This window comes from Emydura macquarii, unplaced genomic scaffold (genome assembly GCF_026122565.2).
Source record: "Emydura macquarii macquarii isolate MOO-44397 ecotype Brisbane River unplaced genomic scaffold, CSIRO-AGI_Emac_v2 contig_691, whole genome shotgun sequence".
Lineage (NCBI taxonomy): Eukaryota > Metazoa > Chordata > Testudines > Chelidae > Emydura > Emydura macquarii.
In genome coordinates, this window is record NW_027130828.1 from 3245799 (window position 1) to 3270147 (window position 24349).

The 24349-nt window shown below is 41.4% G+C and overlaps 1 protein-coding gene across 5 annotated transcripts in view; it reads left to right on the forward strand.

Annotated features, from left to right (window-relative positions):
• The window catches only part of DENND1A (DENN domain containing 1A), a 339130-nt gene that overhangs the window by 309408 nt on the left and 5373 nt on the right, over positions 1 to 24349 (forward strand). For 3 of the 5 annotated variants that reach the window (XM_067541718.1, XM_067541719.1, XM_067541720.1), the window contains 3 exons: positions 1314 to 1402; positions 19091 to 19346; positions 20453 to 24052. In XM_067541718.1, the coding sequence (XP_067397819.1) occupies positions 1314 to 1402; positions 19091 to 19346; positions 20453 to 21772 (1665 nt within the window). In that variant the 3' untranslated portion in view covers positions 21773 to 24052. Of the gene's footprint in view, positions 1 to 1313; positions 1403 to 15525; positions 15655 to 19090; positions 19347 to 20452; positions 24053 to 24349 lie in introns of those variants that run through there. The other 2 variants (XM_067541722.1, XM_067541721.1) reach the window with 2 other exon arrangements.

Consider the following 24349-nt stretch of genomic DNA (forward strand, 5'->3'; position numbering starts at 1 on the left):
GGGAAGCACAAGCTGCGGGATGCAGAAGTTTAGTTGTGTTCCTTACTTTATGTGGGGACTTTGGACATTATTGCTGAAACTGGTGTAGGGCTAAGTCAACAATTTAGAGGTTTGTGACAAAAACAACTCTTACATATGAAAAGCTCCCATTGGAGAAGGTGATCTGTACCATGTGGCTGTCACCCTGCAAACACTCACATATGCACTTAGCTTGACTCATGCAAGTAGTCCCATTGACTTCAGTAATACTGCTCATGCAAGAAAAGTTAGGCACGTGTGTAAATGTTTGCATGATCGGGGCCTGTGTTTGTTCCATTCCCTACTGTAAAACTTGTCTACTTCTGTTCTTTACTGGCAAAAAAACTCCGTGTTTCTCAGCATCAGGAGATTATTGATAGATTAGTAACTTTAGATAAGACTACTAGAAGCTGTAAATCAAATATATCATTTAACTGCAGAAAAACTTTAGATGTAATTGAAGCCTACTATATAAAATTCACATATGTAAGTCTTCAGTGTTCATGGAAACACATCTAACAATATGTTCTGTAAAACTGATGAAAGGAACCAAACTCTTTATGGCATCTTGGAAATGGATAATTGTTTTCATGCTTTCACATTTATTTTCACTTCTTCATTTTTCAGTGCTGTCTTCCCTATGCAGAAGTGATTGCAATAGAAAGTCAATCAGTTTATTACAAACATGCAAACAAAAGGAATGTGGTATTGGTGTTGAGCTCTGGTCTCCAGTACAATGTGCAACAAAATACAAGACTTTTCCATTTTCATTTTAGCAATTAAGTCTTTACATGGCACACACACAATTTGGGGACTTAGTCAGAAGATCTAGTATTTGCTTGTCTACTGCATGCAGAAGTGAAATAAACTTTTATTACATGGCTAATATCCCATCAGTCAGTGTGTTGACCTGACTCTTCCGATGACTAATATCTTCAGTATGATTCCAAACTGACCAAAGCATTTATATGGCATTTGCTGCTTTAAACAAATAAAATAAGTTGAACCATTTTAACCCTTAGCCCAGACTTCTAAACTTAGATATAAATTTGCACAAGTGCCATTACTTCAGAGTCCTTTAATGATATTGGTCACTGTAGTTCAGTTTAATACAGATTTAATTATCATTTGAGTGTGGCACAGAGTACATACATTTGAAGAGGGATTCTGAATGGAAGCAATGTCTAAGCTTGCAGTGGATCAATTTTGTAGATTTTATGTGCATTGTGTCTATTGTTTTTATGCTTGTTAGAGTATTTGATGAAATATCTCCATTTTGTGTGTGTATATAATAGGTTCGTCCTCCAAGACCTCACGTTGTTAAGAGACCCAGGAGCAACATTGCTGTGGAAGGGCGAAGGACTTCAGTGTCTAGTCCAGAACAGTAAGTATTTTGTTGCTGCATTTCTCTACATCTACAGCAGCATTTAAAGGGCATGGGAGTTGTTTATAATTAGCACTGGTTAAAGAAAGGAAACAGAGTTTTACAAAAAAATTCAGAATTTCAAGGTAACTTTAATTATGAAATGTCAGTTTTTCATTGTTTAAAAATTTTGGGCAACATTTTAGAAGGAAGAAGGGAGTAAAAAACAAAGAGCCAGAATATAATTTTTTTGAAATTTCTAGGTTTTTTAAAACTGGATTTTTTTTAAAAGCTTTTTGTGAAAGACATTTTTTCATTTTATACAAAATTTTCAATGGAAAAATGTGACCAGCTCTATTAATAACCCACCATCATTGACTGGCCTTGCCTAGAAACCATGGAGTGTTTTATGATGAGGCATTTAAGGATGGTTCTATGTGATTAGTGAAGTCCTTCTGCCAGCTGAAGTTCTACAGAGAACCTTACAGAGTGAAGACTTTATAGTGGATGATGTCTTTTGTTTAGTATTTAACATTTCATAATCTCTGTAGAATTGATTGAAAACTTCTCTCAAATGCTTTTTAAAATAAATGTTGTTTCTGTGGCTGGAGAATACCACATATAAAAAACACACAGGCATTGTTTTCCGGCATCTTTTGTTCTTCAAAACAATAATGCATCAGAATCTGTTATCCTGAAGAGAGAAGATTTTCCAGATTTCTCAGTGAAAGCTACCAACCAAAAGGACTTCATAGCAAGGAGAAGACGTAGATTTGTTGAGTAGCTGATTCAATCCGAATACAGTCTTTCCAGTCTGTAGTTAAACAATAGGCCATCAAGTATAAACCTAAAGAGAGAATGGATATTCCTCCTGACTAATGCAGCCTAAAGAACACTTATAGAACCTGACAGATATATTGCCTGTAGCATAAATAGCCATCATTTATTTATTTATTTATTCATTTCTATTTTTTATTTAGCAAATTATTTAGCATTTAAATGTTTACACCATTTACAATTACAAAGAAGTGATTATATGGCACCTTTGTTTGCTTACCAAAGTCTTCTGTTAGTTTGCTGTACTTCTGAGTGTCTGAATATGCAGGTTGCCTTATTTCAGTTCAGAATTTGGGAAGCTGAGGATTGGGCATATTGCCAGGTGCAATGGATCTTAGACAGAAAAAGGTGTCTTGGAAAATACTGCTAGCCTCAGGACAGAGGTGTTTCACACTCTTCTGGGGAACACACAGGCAGCAAGGAAAGAACAGCAGGCATTAGAATGAGTGGAAGTGGTCTGAATCAAACTTACAAAAAGAATGAATTTATATTGTTTGCCCTTGGAGTGTCTTTAATTGTGCCCTTGAAAAGTGGACTTACTTTCAGTTTCTAAAATATCCTCTGTCTAATCTGTGGTAGAGTTTTCCTTTGCATTCCTCTCCAACACAGTACCAGTAATCACTTATGTCATGTCCAGTCAATATTGTTTGTTGTTTTCTAATCTGAGGTGGTTTGGTATTATGGAAGTGAAATACCTTAGCCAGTATTCTAGGTTGTACATAACTATTAAATCTGAAACTATGCAAACACTTGGAACAAGAAAACACTTACCTTCTGTAAACTTATTTATTTTCGGTTCTGAAGAGTGAGTGTCGTCTCAAATTAGATGCTTGTTTAACTTTTCCCAAACACAGCAGAATAGGGAGGGATTTAGTAGTTTCTGTTCAGCTGGAAATAACTGGTCACTTCTAAACTGAGTCACGATCATTCTATATATTATATAGTGGGATCTGATTGCCCTCTTGTGGAATAGCTTGCAAGCCAGTCCTGCTCAAGGGCTTGTATGGTGTAGGGTGAGTTGTGGGAAGGCTCTCCTTGCATAAAGATTATGTTCATTCTTATTCAAGGAAATATATTTTGTGAATCATTTCATTAACATGCTGATCCTTGAATTGTTGCATGACTAATAGACTTCAGGGATAGGATAAAGGAATCAGTGTAATCACCATGCATATTTTGTAGGAAGGATTACACATTTTTGGAGTGAGCTGCCTGGCATCATTCAATTTCACTTGCTACTAAACTTTATCTTTCATGTTGCAAAAGAATCAAAGCAATATGAGATCAGGAAATGTGGTTGAAAAAGTTCACCAGTATTTTACACTTATACCAATGACTTAAATACAAATTACCATTTTTATTCTGCATTTTAATTTTTTGCAGGTAGTTTGCTAGAGATTCCGAGTTAGTTTGCTAGAGATGACTAAAAATCCAACCATTCAAAGTGAACATGTCGCGAAATTGCTGTATTATGGAAGTGGCTCTGAATGAGAACAATGTTGATGACTCTCTGCAGCCATAAGCTGACTCATTCTTCAGGCACGTGCACAGAGAGAGAATTACATTTTGGCATTTCACAGAGGTTTGGGGTTTGTTTGGTGTTTTTTTAAATGACCAATAAGGACGTGGGGGTGGGAAAGGAGCAGCTTCTAGTGCCAGTGACATTTGGTGTGCGGTGCCAGTATTTTTCTGAATCTCTTTCTGATCTGTCCCATCTTCAGTGTTTCTCCCAATCCAAATGCCGTGTGTCAACAGCAGTTGGATGTGTTTTTATTCTCTCCTGTCATCAACTTCAGCTGACAGGACAAACTTTAGCAAACATAGGAAGCCTCCAGCCAGCCACTTAATTCTACAATATTATAATAGACCAGACACCCTGTAAAAATCATTCTAACAAAAATGTGTTGGCATTAGAGAAATGAATGGAAAACGGAGGGGGAGGCAGATGCAGCTTTCAAGGTGCTATGGTAGAAGGTGGAAATCTTCACCAGAGAACACAGAATGTACGGTTCTTGAGCAATCACCCCTGGGCAAGATCACAAACCAGTGAGGATTAGCTGTCTGGTGGTGTCAGAAATATGGTATCTTTTGTTTAATAAGAAAGCTAATGTAAATGGCTTGAGCCTTTGAAGTGTGGCTGGGCAGGTGCCTTTGAACAGGAGGGGACTCATTAATCCTGACCTCCTTCCTCACTATTTACCCCAGAACAGCACTTTAAATGAATTAAAAAAATTAAAAAGAATATCTGACCCTAATTAAAGAGAGGACTTTAAGACCATTTTCTCAAGCCATTATCTTTTGTATTTCCCAGGAGGGGAGAGTGCTTCCATGTCTCTTAAAGGAAACCCCAAAGACAGGGTTTGTTTTTAAAAGCCGCATTGGTTTTCTCTTTTTGCTTGTATTGTCCCCCACTCTGCAATCAGTGAAACTAGACTGGAGCAGCCTTCTGCTGTATCATTCTGGTACACAAAGAAGAGTTCCTTGCTGGTCAGATTTCTCCTGAGAACAGTTGTGAGCAGAGTTGAATTAGAAGACTCTGGTTTTTTTAGCCTTTACCTGTAATTTTCCTCTGCCTTTCCAAGTGATACAGATTTGTCTTCTATTTATCTCTGCAATGACCAATCAGGTTGTCCCTTTTTTGTAAGGGTGAATTCTTGTTCGCCAGGCTGTGAAACTTAAAGGTTTGCAAGCACCACAACACCAAAAATTCTTTTTCCACTACACGATCAGATTCTATTTGCTGTTCTGAGTGAGTGCCTCCATCAGCTTCATGAAAAGGAAATGAACAGCCTGTTAATGAAACTTACAGATGATACCAAATTGGCAGGTGTTGCAAACACCATTCAGGTCAGAGGAACAAAAATATTGGGACCCCGTCAGGTTAAAAATGTGAATGGAACATAACAAAATGAGATTAAGCTTTAAAACATGTGAGGCTTTTGTCCAAAGATCATCCAGAATACGCAGTCAGTGAGTGTGAGAAACCTGCAAGGCAATAATGCTGACAGAGACTCAGGGGTGGACAGCGAATTAGATGTGAGTTTGCAAAGCAATATGGCAGCAAAACAAGAGCAGTTGAACTTTGGGCTGTATGTGGAGTAGCATCATATGCTGAGGCAGTGGCTGGGAGTTCAGTGTGTGACTGGTGTAGCAGCACCATGTCTGAGTTGGAACTGGACCCTTTCTCTTACTGTACAAGTACCAGTAGCCTCTTGTGGGAGAGACTGTACAACTATTGAGGCCACTTGTGGTGTCCATCCTGTAAGCACCAGGGGTGGTGTAGCTTTACTGAAGCCAGGGGAAAGGAGAGTGAAGAGGCATCTTCCAGCCAGGAGAACTAATGAATAGCCATATTTTGTCAGGCAGATGTTCATTAAGCAGTGATTGTTGAGATTCAGCAAGAGAAGGCCCCACCCTCACTCTCCACAGAGTTGGGACCCTGAGGCCCAGTAGCCCCTCAGCGCCAGGAGCAGCACTTTAACAGCCTCTGGAGCGCTGAGGAAGCCATCAGCTCCAGATTCCCTGAGCTGTTTTGTGGGGTCAGGATACAGGCCTTTAGGTGGGGAAGGAAGAAGAGAGGGTCATAGAGCAGGGAGCTAAGCAATGGGAAAGGCCTGACTGCCCCATTACAGCTCAGGCACTTCCCAGCATGTGCTGCATGGCTGGATAGGCGTTCTCCTGCCTTGGCAGGAAGAGTGAAAGAAACCCTGGGGCTCTAATGACCTCGCAGCTCAGTGTGTGAAAGGCAGCAGGGAGAGGGGCTCACACAGAGGACTGGCCCGTCTTCAGAGGGCTTTGTGGGAATAGGCCATATGTGTGTTTAAAGGAACTAGTAATACTCAGTAAGAGGGAATGGATGGGAGTACGAGTCGCTGGGTGGGAGCAGACAAAGAAATACGACTGTCTGAGAACAATAGCGCATGGCCACTTTTCCCAGAGAGGAGGAAAAAGGCCAGAGCACTGTGGTTTTTAATGGTTGGTTGGGAACTTTTCTAAATAACGATTGGAGAAAAACCTTAAAATGTTTCAGACAGAGCTATCACACTGTGCCCCTGTGAAACCAATGGCACCCCTGGCTCTTCCCCACCCCTGCAGCCCGTCTTCTTTGCTACACTCACTTGCTGTGTTTCATCTTTAAATCAGGGTCTCAGTTTTTCAGGTGGGACCATGCAGTGCTGGAGGTGCACAGAGCACCCCGCACAATGGGGCCCTAGCCTAGATGGACACCTTTAGGTGCTATGGTAACAAACAATAACTAAGAATTTTAGAATGGCTTTGTTCTTAATCCTGAGCAATAAGCCATTCCCAATTGCAGAGTGACCCTTCCATATAGCAGCTTCCATCTTCCATACAGGGCGCTGTATGCCTCTCTCTGCAGTCTGTAGTCTGCATCATGCTACAGCCTACAAGGTGAGTGTGGGACGGTGCCCTCCCTGTTGAGTGAGAGACAAGGGGAGCAGCATGGACAGGAAGAGATAATATCCTGGTTTTGGGGGGAAGGATATGAGTGCGGAGGGAGCTGTGTCAATGAACTGCTCCATAGGATGTAACGCTGATTTCCATTTCCTCTTGTTCTCACTTGGAGCAGTTGAATGTTGCCACTCCTTTTTCCAAGAGCGCAATGCAGCCAGCGACCACATGTGCAGGTGCCTTCTAGCTCTTGGCCCAGCTTGTGGTGATTGTGTTTCTGATTGTATGTTTACCTCTTTCTCTTCCATATCCCTTCACCCATTCTGCTTCCTGGAGAGCTTCCCCGTCAGACGAACCCCTCCCTCCCTGGCAGTCTCGCTGCATGTAATGATGACTTTGCATGCAAGCAGAGTTGTGATCATCAGGTTTCCAATATGTTTGGAAATGGAGATTTTGCAGTGGGACCTGCAGTAATAACACTCTGTGTTTCCATGGGGCTTTTTCATGGGAAGAACAGAGAGTGTTTGAAATATAGGAATGAAACCAACCAAACCAGAACCAGGGAAGCTTGCACTTTTAAAGCCCCCAATGTTTCCTTTGCCATCCCCCCATGCTGTGTGCTCATAACTTCCATTGGCATTTTTGGGAGTGATGTGGGTCTTCCTTTCTTCGTTTCACAATGTAATGCACCTAGGGATGGCTTTTGAAGAGCACTTTCTCTAATACAGATCCTGAAAGCCATGGGTCCCTTGCCTGGGGAAGCTCTGAGGGATCAGGTATTTGGTCCATTTGCTGCCTTCCTGCAGGGCAGAGCCTGGTTTATTCTGCTCCTCTGTTTGGGTACATGCATTGTATTGAACAATCTCATCAGACTGACACTAAAACAAATATCCTCCAAACCATGCCCAGAGATCTGTACACATAACATGGTTGGTTTGTTAACAGCCAGAAGTCCTGTAACACTTACATTGGAGTATAAAACTCCCCCTGAAGACTTGCTCTCATTACCAATAAATTAATCTACCTGGCCATTTATCGGACCTAATTCTAGTCCCTCGTTCACTGGAAAATGTAAACAAGTAGGAACGGAAATCTTTCTCCCCACAACTCCCTAAGTACCAACATCCTTCCCCTGATGGACTAGGACAGAGCTGCACTTCTCAACCTGTTCCTGCCTCACATCCTGCGTCCTCCACAGAGTGAAATGCAATGTCTTTGCTGTTCAGACTAGTTACATTTCTCTTAATCCAGAGGGAGAGTGATACCACCTTGCCAAAGCACCTGCATTCAGGGGTAGAAAATGGACCAGGAGGTGGGGGAGAGCAGCTGGCTTCCTGCATTTCTTTTTCTTCTATCAATTAAAATGTTAATATAATTGTTTTGATTTTGTGATGGCTGCCAATGTCACCTGGCAGTGGGTATATGTGTAACACTACCCACAGGGGAAAGTTGGTACTGTGCTTTCCCTTCTGCATTGCTACTTAAAAGAAATAAAAGGAAAGCCCAAAAGGGTGGGATGGCACAGCTGCCGCACGCTGCGTCCCAGAAGCAGCACAACAAATCTGCAGAATCAAAAACTAAAGGTCAAGACTGATTCTCTCCACCGGCTCTCTGTCACATACACAGACACAATGTGGTGGCCATGGGCTGGTGCTAATTGCAAATCAGAGCAGGGTTCCTTGAAACGTAGTCCGTAGGAGTGGGGGTTTTCCCCTTAAATACGACTTGACCAAACTAGCATTAAATTGCACTGGTGCTATGGCACGTGATTTCCTAGATAGTGAATCTCCTCAGATGCTCATATGTGGAAAGTCTTTATAAGGAGGAGCTTGAGTGCAGTGGGATGGTTCTGTATATTCAGCACTACCACTCGGTCATTGGTTTTGAATGATTCCAGTCGGGCTAAGAGGGGCATTGTCTGGCATCTCTAAAATACTAGCCCCGTTATCCTCTTTCCAGCAGGAGGAGACAAAAAACATATGTTGTGGCATCAGCTTTTATAAAGGGGTACAGCAAATATGAATCACACTGCACCATTAACTCTGAAGTTGGAGCATAGCATCCATTCTCTGAAAAGCCAGTTGCTGCATAGATAGCCTTTTTCAGTCATTACATTTATTAAGGCACTTATTTAACACTGAGAGATGTACTGTCCCTAGGTGCGTGTTAGTATTGTTCTTACACAAGCAAAGCATATCATTTCCCTGGTGCATGTGTTCATTATCCAGAGGATCATTGGTTAAAATAAACACAGATGGAAGGATTCTAGCTGGAAGGTATCAGCAGCACCTCCCAGAAGCACTTGAGTTGTTTCCAGCATGACAATGTGGTGTTACACCACACTCATCATTAGAGTTTGTGGGGAAATTATTTTTTTCACCCATGGAAAAGTCAATGAAAAATTATCGTTTTCATTAAAATTGAATTTTTTCATTGAGATTTTTCCAGCTTTTTAACAAAAATCGAAAAATGACAATTTTCTGTTTTCGGCCACTGAAAACCTAAAGCCTTTTGATTTTCAACAAAAAAATCCTCCAAAATTTTCATCAAAGAAAGAATTTTTGGACAAAAACAATCTTTTTTCTTTGAAAAAAAAATCTGGTTACTCCAAAAATCCAATTATCAAAAATTGTTTTGATGGTAAACATGTAACCAGCTGTGCTGAAGGCGCATCAGAAAGATAAGTAGCTTTCAGAAGGGATCTTAAGCACTACCATGCTTGACATAGTATTCCAAAGGAATGTACCTGGAATGAAAAGCAGAAGTTGCCCATCGGAGTTTTGCTTGGCCCCAATAAAGAAACATAAAACACTGGATCCTTGTGCAGCACTTTAGAGTGCTTCACAAACACTCTTCACAGTCCCCACCAGGCAGGAGCAGTGCCCTACAGGTGGGGAGATTCATGCAGAGGCTAATGAAATAATTTTCAGAAAGGCTGAGCACCCAGAGCTTGCACTGATTACTCAGCGCCTCAGACAGTCAGGCCATAAATGAATCAGCTCAGAGGTAGGATCAGAGTCCACAGGCCCTAGGTCATCCTGGGCTGAGACAAGTAATCCATGACACTCTCTAAACACAAACCTAAATTTTCATAGAAATAATTGGGAGATGCAGCTGTTAAGATTCATATTTGTTTTAAAACCTGATTCTGTCCTGCTTATCCCTACCTCTGGCTCCACAGCATGGAGAGGTGTGGCTAATAGTTATGACTCTGTATAGGCAATTTCTGATGTGTGTGAGACCTCTTTCGCATGCCACTGACTTATCCAGATTGTCTGTTAAGTTCACAATGGGCTTCAGAGAGCTGTCGGTTCTGGTTTTTTACTTTAAATATTGACTGGCTGGCTTCCAGGGCACTCAAATGGGTAGAAATTGAAATGGAAAAGCAGAGGATCAAGCTCACAATTAACTACAAGTCAGAATACTCTTGGGCAGGCTAAACCAACATTGCTGCAGCAGCAATTCATTATGGCTTTCCAGAAATTATGCAGGATTTGGTATAGAAACACTAATGACTTTCCCACATTTTGTGTGAATAAAAATTGGCTACTGTGTGATAGTGGGCTCAATACATTGAAGTTAGCATGAAATCAGCATCATGGCTCAGCTAAATGGTGGTAGCTCATAAAGCACATTGCATTCCACTTGCTGTAGCCAGCTTCCTAGAGCCTCTGCCACATGGAAATTACTGTGTATGGTACAGAGGTTTCACAAAGCACCACTGCAAGCAAGGACATCTGTTGGGGAGAATGTGAAGCCATCCCGGTACCTAACTGAGCAAATGCAGCTGGGTCAAAAATAAATAAATAAAATCCCTGCTGAGTATTGCAGAAAGATCTGCTACATGCTTCATCTGCATGGGGAAAGGCTGTCATGGAGGCAGCTAGACACAAAGAAGGTGGTGCCGTGAAAACAGAAGCCCACGGGGGGACAAGCCAATCAGGAGAGAGGGTGATTGAAGCACAGTCAGCCTTTTTCATGAATTGCTGTAGTTGCTAGGGTTTTAGATTTGGGGGATGTGTGTTCCCTAGCTGCGCTGATGCAGAGACTCACTTTTATGGAGATGGTGCCGTTCTGCCAAGATTAGTCATCAGTTAACTGTACTGTCATGATGCCAGGTCATTCTAATGCTGGTCTTAATGTTACCGTGTGCTGGAGAAATACTTTCAAATATTCCATAGAATGTATTGTCTAAGGAAGGACCGTGCCTGACCCTTAAGCAACATATTGTGACATCAGTTGTTCCCCTGTAGCACATATTTTTATAAGTAGGAAAAGAGGTACCGGACAAAGCTGTTTGCTTCATACATGTGAGTATTGACCTCGGAATTCACACAGTTTCATGGGTGGGTCAGTTGCCCAACACAATGAATCTGCAAAGGTATTTGAAATAAAGCAGGAGGGAGCTAGTGATCAAAAGAGCAAGTGCTGTCTATTCTTTTTTTGTTTTAAGCTAATAGGAGGAAGAGAAAATGGCACGTTGAGCTCTGATGCACATTTAGGCAAAGATTTCCAAAGCCACCTGATTTTGACACCCATCTCACATCAAAATTAATGGGAATCGGGCACCCAGATCTCAGTCTTAGCCTCCTTTTTTGTTTACATTCTCTAGAGCATTTCATCCACTGCTTTCCTGTGTGATGCACAGCAAGCCTCAGTATTTGGTGGGATATATGTAATCTTAAAACAAACCTGATGGTTCTCTGTATTTTATATTTTCCTATCTGAATTCTGAGTTGACTCCTGTAGCACAAAGATGGTTTGAAGACTTATATTACAATGTTCAATCACCTGTGAGAAGAGATGTTCTTCTTTAGGACTCCAACATGGCTGTGTCAGGTTCCAGCCAAAACCCAGCATCCTACTAAGACTTACCTACTGGCATTTTTCCTCTGCCTTATATAGAATTATGGAGGTCGCTGTTCACTTCATTGTATATTTTTGTTCCATGATGCTAGTCTGGTTTAGAAGGCCAGAGAGGAGTGGTAGCAATAAAAAGGTGGGCCACATGGATTTGATATCAGTATTGGAGGATGTAGATTCTACCAAAGGCCCTTCTCATCCAAAACTCCAACATGAAAGCATAATCTTCCAAAGGTCCCTTACATCCTGTTGATTAGTCAGACAGCATAGTGTAGGATTCAGATTCAGATTGGGTGAAATTCTTGGATCTGCCACCAGCTTCCTCTGTGACACTGGGAAAGTAACTCAAATTCTGAGCCTCAATTCCTCCATCTGTAAATTGGGAAGATTCTACCCAACATACAACCTGTCTTTGTAAAGAGATCTGATATCTGCAGCAAAAGTCCACTCTGTACAGGCTAGTATTGTGTGAGATAAGCGGATTGTGTTAAACTAGTAATTTATTAGACTCTTGCCTGTTTTAATAATTGTTAGAGCAATGAGGACTTTCTTCTGCTTATCCCTATTAGAAATTATTTGACGACTTCTAATATATCTTAGTCTGTAGATTGATTGTGAGCAGTTAACTAAAAGTATACAAATTCAAGTTGTCAGCTCTCCTTGGGTGTGCAGGTCACATGGTATTGTTTCCATTATCTGATTGGATAAGTGTAACTCTTGGACTCAGATTTCTAGTGTGAATTCTCATGTTTGTGAATTAATGTGCTTCTGCAAACACTTTTTCTATTCCCTTAAAATTTGCTGCTCCTGGCAGCACTCCCATCAGTAAACTCATGCAAAGATGGCAGAAGCAAATTACCACCCAAAAAAAAAAAAAAATCCAGTAAGCAAATATTGGAATCTTTTCGGTAGTACATACCCAGCACTAATCTTTATTCATACTCGACAGGAAAGTATTACAGGTGATGGATTTGTGCTTTGTTCTTACTGAGTAAAAATAGGGATTCCTCCTCTGCTCTCTGGTCTCCATTTCAGATTGATAACAAACAGCCCACACATCCAAACCCCTTATTCTCTTCATATTTACAACACCTAAGAGGGACAAAACCCTTAATTCCCTTGAGCAGTTGCACAGCTATTCCAGGAATGAAGAATATCTGAAACTTGGGAAGCCCTGTGCATGGAAAGAACAATAAAAGTGGGTCCAAGCTGCATCTGTACAGCATGATCTGTGTAATCAGATAGAAACCAAAGCCATTACTGTAATATACAAATTAAAGTTCCCTCTCTGTAAATGAAATAACCTTTTAAATGATTATAGAATTCCCTTCATTAATTCCCAAACCCCAGTGCTCAGTGATTTTCTATATTTTTATCTTAAGTACGTTTAGGTGTCAATTAAATTTGAAATATCTACATTTGTCAGCATTTCATTTTTGGCCAGTGTGATGTGCCACTGATTTGTCCATGCATCCTGACACATGAATAAAGCTCCCAAGATGCAGATCTTCCTCATTAAAAAATAAATCCATACTATCATAATGGTACGCAGAGCCTTGGAGCGCATCCCCGGCTTTATTGCACCATGTTTCTGACATGATATTTAAAAAGGAACAGCCACGGCTGTCAGTACTGTCATATGCTAGTGCTAACTGAAGACATGTTAAACTAAACATCAGAAAGAGATCAGCAAGTCATCTGCATGGTAACTCAGCTAAGAGATTAGGTAGGCAGGAGCTGGTGCAGTCATGTGGAGATGATGAGGGTTGTCGCTGTGACGGACAGGATCCTTTTTTCCCTCTAGGACTACAGCATTGCCTGCCTTGTAGCTAGGCTTGCTGTGACCTGCCTTTTCAGAGACAGCTCTTTGTGTATGAAATCCTAGCAAGTAGTGGGTGGTAGGCTGCAGGATCGTCGCTGAATTGGGTTAATGAGGGAATAGGCACTCTTTTTTTGGATTCTACTGCCTCAAGCTAATAAAAAATTTAAACTTGGGCATTTTAGATTGTTTGTCCCTTGTCTTTGACAAAAATCTCGTATAGAACTACAGCAGCAGCTGAATTTAAATAAGTTTTTATTATGAAATCCCACTTTGTCATGTAAGGTGCCTTAAAGGGAAAAAAAGCGCCTATTAACTATGATTATGGCTTCTATCTTAGTTATATTGATCTTCACTGAAATGCAATTTATTAGCCAATCCACCAGTCTGTCTTTTGAACTATATGTTTCAAATGAGATATTCCTTCATAATGAATTAATTCCACTTTTAAAAAAATACTTTAAACAGACCTTGGCTAAACAAAGAGGGGGTTTTAGTAATGCTTTGGAAAGACACTGAACTGATTTATCTGTAATTCACAACCTCCAATCTCTGACTGCACATAACCAAAAGATTGAATTCCTCCACAAAAATCAGTGGAAAGTCAGAGTTTCTTCTGATTTCTGTGAAACACTAGTAAGTTTGCTGGGATACTATCAAGTGGTAATTCAAGAGAAAAGGAGTGTTTATAAGTCAAAAAAGGATGAAGCATTTTTTTTCAAATGTCTTTGATTCTAAAAGTCTTTAAGATTAATCCCTCTACTAACATTGATTGAAATGTTCTTGGATTTATAAACATATGCCTAGAGGAGTTTGTTTCAAACATTTTGTAGCAAATGTAGCTTACTTCATCAGTAGCATGTGGCTTTCCCTGGAAAGTCCATTCCAGCATTAGGAGAGAGGAACAGCTCATGTAACCATTCCAATTGGAGTTACACAGAGTACAGTATAATCTGATCAATGGTGCCACTCTACCCCCAATTACTCTGGGATAATTGTGAGTAAATGTTTATCACAAAAATCACAGTGGCATCTCAAACCCTCTTGAGTTGTTCCCCACGGCTCCCAGCTTTCTTCCTCTCTTTGACATGCTCTTCCAGCCCCTGCTTTTCTTTTAGTGAAACTTAATTTCACAATAGTAGTCAGAGCAACAGAACTAAGAAAACATTAAAGATAATCTCAAACACAAGAGCCACCAGGTTTTAATGTGCCTGTACCATAAGACCAGCAAGTCTTTTTCTCACCATTATTTGGGTCATGTGCTGATTTCAGCATATTAGCCCATAACATAAACTGCTGTAATTTAATGTGCAAACATGGTTCCATCATCTACGAGATAAGAACCTACTCCTCACTGTACTTGCTGGGCCCAACTCTGCACCCACTGAAGTAGTAGGAGTTTTACTGTCGACTTCAGTGGTAGCTGGATCAGGCCCTCATCTTTTGATTTTCGATACGGCTTTGTGCTCCTGAGAGCATATCGCTATTCACAGCAATAGCTGGGATCTTACTCAGCTGTGTGCAGTTGATAAAATGAATATGGTTGGGCAGAGACCTCATGGGGATGGCTGAAAATGACACATGCTTTTATCTTCCCTTCTTCTCCATCCCACCTTACTTAATTGTTTAAGTAATCTGGGAATGGAAAGTAGCCCTGAAAACAATGCTGTAAAGCAAGGCTCATCAGATTACAGTGCAGATCTCTTTGGTTAATATTTTAAAATTGAATCTTTTTTTCAAGTTTCTGTTTGGGACATATTACTTCTTTAAAATGCTTTAAAAATATTTCCAAGAGCTCTTAAGTGTTTATGTTTAGTAAGTGGCTTAGCTTTACAGAGCGGGATGCCTGTGGATTGTACAATGAGGATGAGAATGGCTCAAATGAATAATTTGGAAGGAAATCATATTGTTGGGTGGGAATTATAGTGGGAAAGCTGGTTTCCATCCTAGCTCCTCTTACAGTGCTGATGAGTCTACAGGTCCCAGCACCTTTTCCCCAGAGGCAATAGCACTAAATGTTTTAGGAAAAAAAGTATTTTCTGCCTGAAAAGTAAAGCTGTACACTTATTCCAGTGAGTCATTTCGTCCTCAGACCCTGGAACAGTCACTTGAGTTCAGAAATTATTTAGAACCTGAATTGCTTGGTTTTCTCTCCCCTCTACCACTTTGAATGTGACAATTTGATAACTTCCTTTTCTCTTCCTGTTTCCTTCAGCCTTGTAAAGCCAATGCGACACTATACAGTCTTCCTCTCTGAGGACTCTTCTGGTGATGAATTTCAGCAGGAAGAGGATCCTGTCTCTGCCTTCTCTGAAAACTTTTTCTTCTCTGCTCCTTTTGAATGGTCTAGTCTTTATTCTTTCATTGTATTAATTCAGGCTTTGACAGCAATTTCTGCACCAGTCAAGGCTGCCTGCTTCTGTGCTTGGAGTTTTAAAAGAGTTTTAGAATCTTTGTATAGCACTTGATGAATGTATTAATACTTCTCCTGTGTGACTGTTCTGATATTCAGAGGCATGCAAGAGCACGTGTCCTGCATGAAGCACTGTGCTATTTGTTGCCCACAGTGTGGGTGCACAGCTTATCATTTTATTGGTGACTTGGGCTCTGTGGACCCTCCATTTAGCTCTTCATTCCAGTGTGTTGCTTTCCCTGCCTGTTTTCCTGCTCAAACCTTTTGCTCTTCTGCCATTCTTCTGCATCCAGGGCTTCTTGTACTTTGTGAGTTGTTTTGTGAGCTTCTTCAGCTTCAGTGCAGTCATCTGTCTCTTCCAGGTCCACCCTCTTATTCCCAGCATCTCTGTTCCATCACATGCCAGGTCCTCAGTGGCTCATGGAGGAGTTCCCCTCAGGTTCTTCCCAAAGCCAGAGGATTTCCAAGGTTTATCAGTGTGCAGTCTGACCCAAAATTAGCAGGAGATAACACACAGATAGTTGATATTACTTATTGTCTGTACATTATTACGTTAATGTAAATAACTCATGGCAAGAACTTTTGACTTGAACTCTTTATAAATTCATCATTCTTCATGATGGCAACAGCTACAATGCTGGGGGTGTCATAAATCAATGTGCAGTTTTATTTCATCTTAATGTTTGTGGATCTTGGTGTGTGTGTTCTATATCACCTGTGTACTTATTTATCTGTAAATAGTAACTGCTGAGTTCATTCCCAAACGTCTCTAACACTTTTGAGCCCAATTTTCAAACAAAGACCCCACAGAAGACGTCTAACCCTGCATTAAGGGGTCTGTATTAACATTTAGGGTTATAAATGCCTGTTTGAGGAGCCTGTCTCTTGATTTTGGCATCAGCCATAGGATTTTGAAATCATTTGAAAGCACTCACATTTGAAAATTGGCCTGTGTGTCAGTTTCAGTGAAATTGGTGCACAGAATAGAATGAAACAAACTCATATAAAGTATTTTCGTATCTTCAACATTGGAATAATCGTGCAGAAAAAAGCTCCCGTGGGGTGAAGTGCACATTAATTGACCTGTAATATCACCTCCGTTTGTCATTGGCACTCACGGGAGTGCAGCCATTGGTACGGCCTCAACCCAAAGGACTTATCTAATGGGCCAGTCAGACCAAACCTGAACCTTCGTTGAGGTTTCCAAAAAAAAAAAAAGTTAATTCCTACAAAATACTGTTCATTCTTGCAACTCCATGCACTTCTTAGCTGTACCCAGAGCCTGAGCATGAGGTGCTGAAATATTGGAAGGGAGACTGTTCTTGGTCTATTTATGACTGCTCCAAGAGCCGGAGTTCCTGAAATCTGGACAGCCCCTGATCTCAAGCAGTTTCCACCACTGTGAGATTGACGTGCAGTCAGATCTGAGTGCTTCTCTGAACCAAGCTCGCCTGTCGCTAACTGAAGCGGTGTGTGACTAGCCTGTGGGAAGATGCTAACATGGTGCTATCCAGGAGATGGTGTACTCTTAAAGATCACCTGATTTGTGACCTGTAGACCTTGCTGTTGCTGCACATGTGAAAATATTCAAAACTTGGAGTAACAGGAATATGATTGAGAATTTTAACCTGCTCTCAGAGGGCCAACTAGCACCACAAGAAGAGACAATGAGTTGGGACGATCATAATGGCAGCCAGGGCAGCTGACTCTTTAAAGATTGAAGGTTGGGTTCAGAGACCTTGACTAGTGGGTAGCATTACTCCATAATGACAGAGCAGGGTGGGAGGACGCTGCAGACCCATGATGAGTTGGCCATCTGAGGACAGAAAGGAAGATCCTGCACTTGTATGCTTGAGTAGGGGAAGACCTCGGAAATGTTTAATTCACAAAGGGTCCCACCCCACAGTATTTCTCCAGTAAGATCTGCTGCAAAGAAGTTGTGAGCATGTTGTGTGTGAGATTAAAGATGGAAAGCCTGATCACATCTGTAAAGATCATGCTTTCACATGCCTTCATTAAGGGCCTGATCCAAAGCCCACTGAAGTCAATAGTCCTCTCTCCATTGACTTCAGTGGATTTTGGATCAGGCCCTGAATCATCATAACCCACACTGCTGCATTTCCACACTCATAAATCCCTCCTGGTTGTTCCAGCTTCTCTTCAGGCAGACCTGAACTTGCATTTCAGAAGATGTGGTATTAGTTCACTCATTATCACCCTTCGTGAAATAGTTTTATGCTACAGCAGAAGCCGCTAGCTAGGGACATGCACCATCGGATGCTTCTGTCTTGTGCTGTTTTCATAGCTGCACTGATGACTGAATGCCAATGTCTGTGTAATGGTGAATGAAGCAAGATACACTTTGCTCATGAATTTGCATTATACATTTTATGCATATGTGTATATATATGGAAGGAGAGAGAAGGATTCCACATTATATTCCCCAAAACCCCAAATATTTTCTCTGAATCCAAAGCCTTGTTTAAATGCCACTGATAGACTGGCTGCTAATCAAATGCCAGTCACCACAGAAATGCATGTCAGATCTCATTATTAATTGGGTGCACATTATGCTCCTGTTCTTCTGTATGCAGAACCGATATGCAAATCAGGGTGTTAAAGGAATGGTTTTCTGAAGTACATGTGAGAAGTGTATTCTAGTAACCCAGCACTTGGCTGTACATGTAAAATAGACTTCCCCATCATGGACTGCAGTGTCTCTTGATAAGATGACACCACTATAATCATTGAAACTATACACGCTACTCCCAATTACCGCAAGAAAACCCTGTGAATTACCTTCAGTGCTGAGCTAGCTGGAATTTAGAGAATGTAGCTGTGTGCAAAACAGGAGTATTTGCAACTGCACTTTCTTGTTGAGAATATGCAACTTCCTGCATAAAACAACCGGACCTAGTTACAATATTCTACATATGGGCAGCCTCACAGCCAGTCTGAATGGAGAGTTAATGTCATATAATTCATTCTCAGATACAGTATCATCCACAATGAAAGTAAATGCATGCGGATGTTTTAAAGTATTGATAATCTAAGTGGTAATAATGATACCTAGAAGGAAATCTTGCTTTTGAAAGCATTCCCTCTTAAACTCAAGTGTCTCCTTCTAAATTAGGTCTCTGTGTATGTTGGTTTCAAAGTGCAATCAAAGGGAAGTAAGGCTAGAAAGTTCAGAATTTAGCCCAGTCCCTACAGGGGGTATCATATGTGTCACATGACAGGTGTATCATGTCTGTGCTGAGATCACTCTTGGGGACTCACTCCCTATTTTGAAATGTTGCATGCTTCAAAAAGGATTTGAAAGAAAATAATTCTAGATGTGAGATGATAAAGCATTTTTGTCCCTTAGGCCTCAGCCATACCGGGCCCTGAAAGAGTCTGATAGTGCCAATGGGGAAGAGGTTCTCAGCCCAGAAAAAGCAGAAGAGGCACTGCCTCCAAACCATCCTACGTCAGACAAGGTCACAGAAGTCAACCTCCTGGAGGACATTTTCTCTAATTTAGAGGTGGAAACGCAACCTCAACCTCTCAGCCAAGCGAAAAGCTTGGAAGACCTAAGGACCCCCAAAGAGGAGGGTGCTCAGCAATGTACGTTTGATTACCAGGTATGGGCAGGATTTTATGCAAGGTAAATGATAAGGAATGGAAGGGCTACTGCAGAATGAAAGGGCCCTCCATTGGCCAGCCTTCTGTAGGACGGAATTTCATATTTCAGTGTAAATGCATCCATTTCTCCATCCTGTCCCATGTGTTGAGAAGATTAATTTCTGAATGAGAGATTGTGTCCATGAAGTAGGACATGATTATAGGACAGCACTCTTTTGTTGCTAGCTATAACCAAGGCGAAACCAAGACCTTCATTTTCAAAGCAGGGCTACCAGTCTGTTTACAAGTGCTCTCTCCCAGCTATAGTACACAATGCTCAACAATGCAAATACCAAGCAGTTTAGGAAGCAAAAGGATGGTGCAGTTGTTAGGACACTAGCGTAGGACTTGGGAAACCCTGGTTCAAATCTCTGCTCCACCTTGTGTAACCTAGTGTGTGAGCATAAACACAGTAAAGATTGTGAGGCACTCGGATACTACAGGAATGGGGGCCAGATGAGTAGCTGAGATAGGGGATTTTGGGGTTCTTTCATTTCTGAGTTGCTTGCACTGTGAAGACCCCAAATCTGACCCACATGAGTCAAAAGGGGAATCGATTTGTAAAGCCTCATCATTCTTTATGTAGCATATTTCCTGAGTAGCCTTCTTAGAAAGTGCAAAACTCAAACATAGATCCTCTGGCATCTTTGTGCAACTCCAAGCAAGAGGCATGTAGCATCACGCCTACAATAATACATAGTGCCTTATATCCAGGTATCACAGAGCATTTTGCCGTACATTAATTCAAGTTTTTGAGCTTGGCCTCCTCCACATCCCCCTTAAGTAGATATCACTGTGTGCAGATTACATGTGAGTAATGGAAGGTGAGTGATATGCCCAACGCCACACAACACATCCATGGCAGAGCTGGAAATAAAACCCAGAGTCCTAACTTCCTGTCTCCTATCCTCATGCCTAGACCACACACTTTTCTCTGTCCCTCACCTACAAATGCTCTCAGCAGGTGTGTATCCTTCTCTCCAACCCCTCCTGTTGCCCCGCCTTGTGGTGCTGTTCATGTCTGTGATGAGCTGTAGATGTTAATCTGTCTTGTACTTTCTGGCAGAGGATGGATCTTGGTGAATCTGAGAGGAGCAGGATTGTATCAGCAATGAAACTCTCTCATCCCTACAACAAGCTGTGGAGTATGGGTCACGATGACATGGCTATTCCTACCAAATATTCCCAAAGCTCACCAGAGAGGCCCCTGACTACTCTTGGGAACATCCCATCAATCCCACGGAGACCCCGGAGCAGAGACAGCATCCTGGTCCCTGCAGAAACCGAGGAAGGGAATGCTGCTGTTCAAGGGAACATCACCATCCCTAGACCACAGGGCAGAAAAACTCCTGAGCAAGGGATCGTTCCTCCCCCCCCCGCACCGAGACCTGCCAAACACCAGACTCTGGCTGGGGCAGCAGACGCTCTGAACACCTACACTACAGGACATGGCGACTTGGTTTCAGAGCTCATGCAGGAGCCCTTTGGAGCTGGGAATGTGTCCCTGGATCCGGAATTCAGACAGTCTGTAAATTATTCCCCTCACCCCTCTCGGCTTATATCCAGTGCTAGTAGTACTACTGAGATGCTCCAGCCAGTCAAAGTTAATACAGAAAATGCCGGTAGTGAAAGTAACTACCTTCTTAGTCTGCTGGATCCATTAAAAACAACCAGCTGGCAAAATGCGGGACCCCAGCAAGGCTCTAGCAGTATGCAGAGCGCAGCCTCTCCAAGCTCTGCTGCTGGCTTTGCTTCGGTGGGAGGCGACTTTGCATCTCCTCCACCAGCACCGTTCACCCAGCCGCTGGGATATCCTCCTTCAGCACCACCATTTCTGCAGCCATCCCTCAATCCATTTACTCAGACAGTGCCAACAGCCCTGACAATGTCTCTGGTCAGGCCCCCAGGGGGACCCTTTACCCCTCCTTTAGGCCATGCTTATAGCTCCAGCTTCATAACACCTAATTCTGGCTTTTACCAACCTCAAAGATCTCAACCAAACATATCAGCGTTGTCCATGCCCCATCTGTTTAGCCAGGCTCCAACAACTCCACAGGCTAGTTCCTTACTGCAGCGAAGCCATAGCCCTTCCCCAACCAGCTCTCTGCAGCCAACTCATTTAAGTGGGCCTTCTAAAATCAGAACATTACCTATGAGCCATTCTGGCTCAAAGATAGATGTCAAGCAAGGGCTGGCTCTACATTCTAGCGACCCCCCTCTCATTCCCCCATGGCCCGTTAAGGGCTTAGAGTCAGTGTTACTGCCCTCAAAGTCTGAGGAGACAAAAGATCCATTTGAAGATTTGTTAAAAAAGACAAAGCAGGAGGTTTCAGCCACCCCAGGTAAAGTAGAACAGCTCAGAAAGCGATGGGAAACCTTTGACTAATGCTCCCACACAATCTGATTTCCTTTGGGAGTTGGACTTTTTATTTCATTTTTTATTATTATTATTAATAATTGGTTGGCTTGTTTTGAGCCAGCGCAAAAACATGTTTCTTTATCTGGAAAGGATTATCCAGTTATAGACGCAGGAAACACAACTGCTCCTATAGAATTCACATACAAGTACTGCTGGCTGGAGTCCATTTTGTTGATGAATCCCCACATTGTCCCGTCACCAGCTGTGGTTTTCTCACTGGTATCCTAGCTGGCTCTCTGCCTGCAGTCAGTGAAAACTCCAGTGACACTTGCACTGGCCAAAGCATTAAGGTTATTAGGTTATATTTTATTTTCCCACAAACAGCCGTCTCAAGATACTACTGAACCACAAACTGCTCATTCCTTCCTGTGTATTCTCACACTCCTAGGCACAGTCTGGAACACGACACAGCGCGGAGTGTTTGCTTCGGACCTGTGTGAGCACTGTTCAGATCAATTTCTTCAGTTATACATACTGCTTATAATGTTTTACTTACATACGTAATGTGCACCAAATTAACCTAGACTTATGGTTTGTATTGAGTTAATCCACTGGTTTAAATTGAGTTTGTTAAATAGCCTGTCCAGCAATATATGCACCTGAGTAATTATACAATTATATGAGCTTTTGTTGTAGGAATTTTTTTTAACTCCCCCCACCCACACAGTAGGGACTTTTTCAGTACAAAATCCATAGAATTCCCAGTTACAGCAAAACTATAGCACAGAGCAAAGCATCCTGCAGCTCAGTCCTTGACCCTGTGTCGCCAATGGGAAACTGGAAGCACCAGCAATTTAATTTTTAGACCTACTCATCAGAAAGTGTCTTTTGATGGAGTCCTTAAACTATATGCTAGCTCATCTGTAATTGTACGTTAATATTCTATATCCATATTCTAGATGGCAGTATTTGAACTGGATGTAATAGTATCTTCTTTTATTATAAAAAAAGAGAGAAAAAGTCAGGGCCTAAGTATTCGCAGCTCATGAGTTCTCCAAGCTCAATAGTGGTACATTGACTAGGAGGCCTGGTTTCAGGTTGGTAAAGCCACAGTATGAGTCAGTACAGAGAAATCACAAACTATAAAGATTGCTGAGTAAGTGATGTAACAGTCGAAAGTTAATCAGTGACACTTGCCTGTCATTGCCGTATTTTTGAAGCACTACGTGCCATCTTGTTGCAGTGGAGAACTCATCACCATGTGGCTCACTCTCCCTCCTTCACCCTGTCTGAAAAGTCATGAACTTCATTCCTACTTTTGCTAAGAACACAAATGGAGGGTGGAGTGCAATGGGGTCATGTGATGTACTATAAAGCAATGAAAGTGTTAAAAGGGTTAATTGATTTGGATTTTGCAAGACATTTCTCTCTGGTTGCAATGACCTCAAACATTTCAATGCTTACAGTTGGCATTTCGTATACAAACTGCTACCTTTATAGTGATCATTTTTGTTTGTGTTACTTAAATGTTGTTGGAGTTTGGTTTGGTTTTTTACTTGGACACAAGTTGCTTCAAAAAAACTTACTCAAAGGTAATTTCATCACCATTTGCTTAAGTAAAAGAAAGAGTAATGGACACATGGCAAATTCTTGTGAGACTCTATCCAAATTCTCTCCAGTATATGTATTCTGTTCCTTTGGTCTCCTTGGAGGCTCTCTTATTCTAGTGTATTAAAATGGCTGTCTGTGCTGGAGCCAGAGCAATACAAGAGAAATCTACTCTAATAACTGAATGCCAACAGTTTGGGAGAGACCCTAATGTTGCATTTGTGTTATACTCCTGCAAAGTACTGTTGCTTTTACAAGCCATTCAGTCTGTTTTGTATTACTTCTTTTTTTGCTGGAAGACGAATGGTTTTGATATTGCCTAGTTCTGAATAGTAAAATATTTAAAGTCTACAAGATTAGCTGCATTTTGTTCTAGACTGTACAGAATGTGAATGTCTGAGTTAGCAATTTGGCCTGGAATCTCTGATTCCCTTTAACTGCTGTATGTTGAATCATAAAACTTTCTCAATTCTTATAGGTGTGTACTATAGAGTGGTGCAAGAGAGAAAATGCTATGGTATTTCTGTATCCTTGCAAAATATTTTCCAGCCTTATTTAATGTTTTATTCTGTTCACCTATTTCTATAACATTGCAGTATGCAGTCTCCTACACTGTTCTTTTGAAACACACAAACACTTCTTGATTTTAAAAGAGACCAATTCTGACACACTGAAAAGTATTAAAACACTTTATATTAATTGTGTTATTCCCTCTTCACTTTATTTTAGAGAAGGAAAAAAGTTGGGCCCACCTGAGAGAGATCCTGAGTAGTAGGGAGCATTTTGCTATGTTTGTCCTTTTCCTCACTTCTTGGATTGAATTTGCAAATGAGGGAATCCTTTTTGCGTGTTTAGCATAATAAAAGAATCAAACCATCCAGGGTAGTATTAATTGTTTGTCTTATTTAAATTGTTGAATATCTGATATGGTTTTCATTGAATAATGGCAGGTTTAAGCAAACTGTGTGGTTGGAAGATATGTCTCAGATACTTAAT